At 40.0% G+C, this 5,216-nt stretch overlaps 1 protein-coding gene across 1 annotated transcript in view; it reads left to right on the forward strand.

Annotated features, from left to right (window-relative positions):
- Positions 1-4: 4 nt before the first annotated feature.
- Positions 5-5,216, forward strand: part of SOX30 (SRY-box transcription factor 30) — a gene marked incomplete at its 5' end in the record, with an annotated part of 25,439 nt that continues 20,227 nt past the window's right edge. Inside the window, 3 exons of the mRNA XM_006165111.1 lie at positions 5-791; positions 3,215-3,454; positions 4,679-4,858. Of these exons, the coding sequence (XP_006165173.1) occupies positions 5-791; positions 3,215-3,454; positions 4,679-4,858 (1,207 nt within the window). The remainder of the gene's footprint in view (positions 792-3,214; positions 3,455-4,678; positions 4,859-5,216) is intronic.

Raw genomic sequence — 5,216 nt, forward strand, 5'->3', positions numbered from 1 at the left:
CGTCCCGCCCGCGGCCCGGCGGCTGCTGCAGGTGAAGCCCGAGCAGGTGTTGCTGCTGCCACCGGGGACACCACTGCCTCAGGCCCGGGACGAGGGCGCCGCCGCCTCGCCCGCGCCTGCGCGACTGCTGCAACTGAGGCCCGAACTCCTGCTGCTGCCGCCTCCGCCGGTTTCCGAGAGCGCCCCCTGCAGGCCCGACTTGCACCAGGTGCAGCCCCGGCCGCTGCACGTCAAGGCCGAGAAGCAGGAACCTGGGCCTGGGTTGGACCCATCCGTGGGAACAAGGAGGGCCGTCGAGGCGGGCCCTAGAGCGTCCAGGCCGGCCAAGGTGGAAGGCCCCGGGCTGGTCCTAGACAGCCGCCGAGGGGACGAGAAGAAGGGCAAGCTGGAAGCGGAGGAGGTCATGAGAGACGCAGTGAAAGGCGGGGAAGGCAAAAGCCCGACGGTCATCCACGAAGGCGTCATCAAAACTGAGGAGCCGGAGAGGCTTCGCGAAGACTTCGGCACGGAGCTCGCGGCCAATGGCCTGGTCCATGGCAGCAAGGAGGTCATCCTGGCCCAGCCACCAAGCACTTTTGGGCAGCACCAGCAGGACCTCAGGATCCCTTTGACTCTCCACACAGTTCCCCCAGGGGCCCGTATCCAGTTTCAGGGCCCTCCACCTTCAGAGTTGATACGATTGGCCAAGGTTCCCTTGACACCAGTGCCTATTAAGATGCAATCCTTATTGGAGCCTTCTGTAAAAATTGAAACCAAAGATGTCCCGCTCACCGTGCTTCCCTCAGATGCAGGTATTAGACAGCAGGGGAATCTGGTTATTAAAACCTCGCCTGTTACCCTATAGATGACTTGGCAGCAGTTCAGAAGCCTAAACTAGAACAATAAAATTATGGAACTGATTCTTTCCAGGGCAGAGTCTGCGCAGGTATCATATGCACATTCACCAGTAAAATACACCGACACTCTCAAGATTTCCAAACATTAAAAAGTATTAAGGGCCCAGTAACGATGAGATTTATATATGACATTTTTATATACAAAAAGAAATATTTTTGCTCACGGTAGCCTCAGTTTTTGTTCTAGAAATAACAACATTAAAAATCTTGTATTGGGACCAGGAGATGGTGCAATGGTTATGTCGTTGGACTCCCACTTCCATGACTACAGTTTGAGTCCTGGACCTGGGCTTAAAACTCACTGCTGGCTGCTGGGCATGTGTGCCTGCCTGCTGAAGGTCTCGAGAGGAGAAAGGATAAGGAATTGAGGCGGGACCATACCCCCTGGGGGGTGATCTTGCTTTCTGTTTCTGTCTAGCCAGCACTCACACCCTATAGCAAAAATCTTTTTAAAAAATACCGTATTATAGTAATTCAATACTTCTTTGAGCGTCAAGGGATAGAAAAAAACAATGGCATTTAATGAAAAAGTTAAACAGGAAAGTAGGTTTATACTGATTATACTGGTTATTTTTTTTCTTAAAGTTTTCTTTGTTTTTTTTTTTTTTTTTTTTTTTTTTTTTTACTATAAGGTGAGTGTGCTAACCAGAAAGAGAGACACCTCACCCCCCCACCCCCCCTAGGAGTGTATAGACACATCAAAATCCCTTATCCTCTTGGGATTTGGGGGCACACATGCAAATACTCCTGGCATAAGTTTCACATGCTCCTGGCATGTGTTTGAAGTTGCCAGGTCCGGAATTTGAACTGTGGTTGGTCATGTGGGTGGGAGTCCAGCACTTTAACCACCATACCACCTGCTGGCCCTCTATAGTGGTTATTTTTTAAAATGTACAGTAAATACTTTTCTAGGAGAAAACAATACGTGATTATATGTTAACACTTCAGTATATATTCCAAAAGCTAAGCATTTAACAGAAGTATTGAAAATGAAAACAGTGTAGAATAAGCTGGAAACATTTTAAGAAGTGACTATATTATACACCAGAAACAGCTGCAAGAAGAGATTTTCTTTTTATCTAGTATGTTCAAATATATAGTTACAAATTTTCATTTTAAAATTTCATTCAGACGGAACACCAAACACTGTACCAGTGGAAGTCTTAGAAAAAGTCATATTAATCATCCATTTGTATTTCCATTAACTTTCTTTTTTAATTTTCCTTAGTGATTATTTTTCCCTTTTAAAAATTTTATCTGTCACTTTAGACTTTGATTTTTAGTTTTGAAAGGGAAAGCTTTCTTTGTACTAGATCCTTTGCATTAAAAAAATTAATATAGTGAGTAACCCTAAAATAAAGAGAAATAGCATAAGAAGTTTACAATTATTTTTTAACAAACTATGTAAGAGATGTGAATTTATTTTTTATTAAAATTTTTTGCGTAAGTTTTTGCTATAAGGCATGTGCACTCACCAGAGAGAGAGAGAGAGAGAGAGAGGCAGAGAGACAGTGAGAGGGAAAGTGAGAAATTGGACATGCCACAATCTCTTTGATCAGGATTTTGGGTATGTATGCACACATGCCAGGCTTGATTTTCAAGCTGTAGAGTCTGGAATCTGAACCACCGTCAACTATGTGGGAACCCAGCATCCTAACCACCATGCCACCTGCTGGCCTCAGCAGATGTGAATTTAGCCAGCTTCCTTTTTTGTTATTGCAGCTGACTCAGTGAATCTCAAATGTCACTTTTATTATTTTTCTCCCAGGACATAGGACAAGTGTTGATGACTCAGACTGACAAGCTTCCTCTTCATAGTGAAATATAACCAATATAATAATATAGTATTATAAATATTTTTGCTTGAAAAAACACTATAGCAGTATATAAATGAGTTCTTTTAAACATTTAAGGAACAGCTGCCTAATGCTGGGGCTGTAGTCATAAATAAGTTATAGTTTCTGCTCTCCAATAATAGATTATTTTTAATGAGAAACAAAAATTGTTGTTAGAGGTATTAATAAAGCTCAAAGATGTAATAAGCCATCAATTTACTATCTTTAATATTGTTGTTTCCATAATATCTTCAACAATATTATTCTTTCTGAAGAAAAGGAAAGTCATTCTAACCTATAGTTTAGAGTGCTGAGTTCAGACGTTATAAGAAATTTTGGAATATTGACCGTTTTTTTGTTTTATTAAAGTGTGTATTTTACCCAGACATTTAAAAAATAAGTACAGTTGGAGGCATACTTCACTTTAATATTTTATGTGTGTGTACAGCACATTAATTTAGTCTCTTAATTTTTGTCATGTAGGAATACCAGATACTCCCTTCAGTAAGGACAGAAATGGCCATGTGAAGCGACCCATGAATGCGTTTATGGTTTGGGCAAGGATCCACCGGCCAGCACTAGCCAAAGCTAACCCGGCAGCCAACAATGCAGAAATCAGTGTCCAGCTCGGACTAGAGTGGAACAAACTTAGTGAAGAACAAAAGAAACCTTATTATGATGAAGCACAAAAGATTAAAGAAAAACACAGAGAGGAATTTCCTGGTAATCAAATAAAGCCTCTTTCCAATTTAAATTAATTTCGATAAAGACTAGGTTAGGTCAAGATAAAGACAAAACTACATAGTAGTTTTGTCAGATCTGATATGTACCAGAAAGAGAATAATGGCTAATATTATAGTAGTGATTAAATCAATACTGGTATAAGTCTCCTTAAATAGAACCAAGTAGGTATATATTTCCTAGTCTCATGAATAATAGAAATCAGGGGACATACAGTTTTACTGTGGTTTCAATTGAATGAAGACACAGATGTAGATTTAATAGAGGTAAATCTCTACAGAGTTCTGGGCTATAATTTTGCCAATATCACATACTAGAAGTGTTAAAAATCCTAGCAGCAGAAAAAATATGCAGTATACTTTTGAAGATAATGAAAGTGCAGACGTTAACACCATATTCTTCTTGAATATTGCATGGTTATCAAAACATACTCCTGCATTCTGACTGGTAGATTTATTCCATCATGGTATAGTTTGAAAATGAGCCTGTTTCCTCCCCAGCAGTGAGGACATTGAGATTAAGCATGGGAAAATAAACACTGTATGGTCATCCTGACTGTATATGATGATAAAGGAATGATTTTTTTCTGAAATATGAGCAGATAGTTCCTACTAGGAAGATCAAAGGCAGCAACTACAGGGAATCAGTGATTCATCTGATTATACAGTGGCTATAAGTAACTCCACTCTTCTGACTTTGGAAGAACTTTTGAGCTGTTTCTGAACTTGGTGATTGTTGAGTCTAGAAGAATAACTTTTCCTGAACTAGCGACTAGTCATTAGTGGCCATTGCATTGTAAAATACAGACAATGGTATCTTAAAGAAAGTGAACCAGGAGGAGATGAGTAAGTCTTATTCACATTGTTTTACAGGTAGAGGGAAGCCTTTGGGATTCAAGGTCAGTAGCTTTGATGATTTTACTAGATTCAATTTGTGACATTGGATATATTATAACACATTTGACCTACTTCTTTTCAGGGTTACAACATTGGCTGCTAATTGGGAGGTATATAGAAAAAAATGTATGTTAAAATACACAGTAGGGAAGTCATTAATAGAAATAGAATCATAGAGTTGGAAAAGACATTTTAGATCCTATTTTTTTTAAAACTTTGAAGTGCTTTCCATTTTTAACATGAAAAGAACTACTTGAAGGCTAAGTAGGGTCTCTACATGTGTATTAAAAATAGTTATCTTCTTCTGTAGGTTGGGTTTATCAGCCTCGACCAGGGAAACGAAAACGCTTCCCTCTAAGTGTTTCCAGTGTATTTTCTGGTACCACACAGAATATCATCTCTACAAATCCTACAACAATTTATCCTTATCGCTCACCTACTTACTCTGTGGTAATTCCCAGCCTACAAAACACCATCACTCATCCAGTTGGTGAGTTGGTTTTACTATAGATTACTATTTTCTTAATAGCTGCCTTAAAATTTTACCTCAATTGAAATTTTGTTTCTCTTAGACTTTAGAATTTATAACAAAATTAAGGGGAAAAAAAATAAAGAAAAGGGCCAACTCCCTAGTACAGTGGTTAAAGGAGCCAGATCTCCCATAGTCAACCTTGGTTTGAATTCTGGTTGCTGTTTTGGAAAACATACCAGGAGCATGTGCTCGCATGCCCAAAATCCTGACGAAAAAGAATGGAGGAAAAGGATTGTAGGATTGGGGTGCTCTTCTTCTTCCTCCTCCTCCTTCTCCTCCTCTTCCTTCTCCTCCTCTTTCTCTTCTTCTTTCTCTC

This window comes from Tupaia chinensis, unplaced genomic scaffold, assembly GCF_000334495.1.
Source record: "Tupaia chinensis unplaced genomic scaffold, TupChi_1.0 Scaffold143796_1, whole genome shotgun sequence".
Taxonomy (NCBI): Eukaryota; Metazoa; Chordata; class Mammalia; order Scandentia; family Tupaiidae; genus Tupaia; species Tupaia belangeri.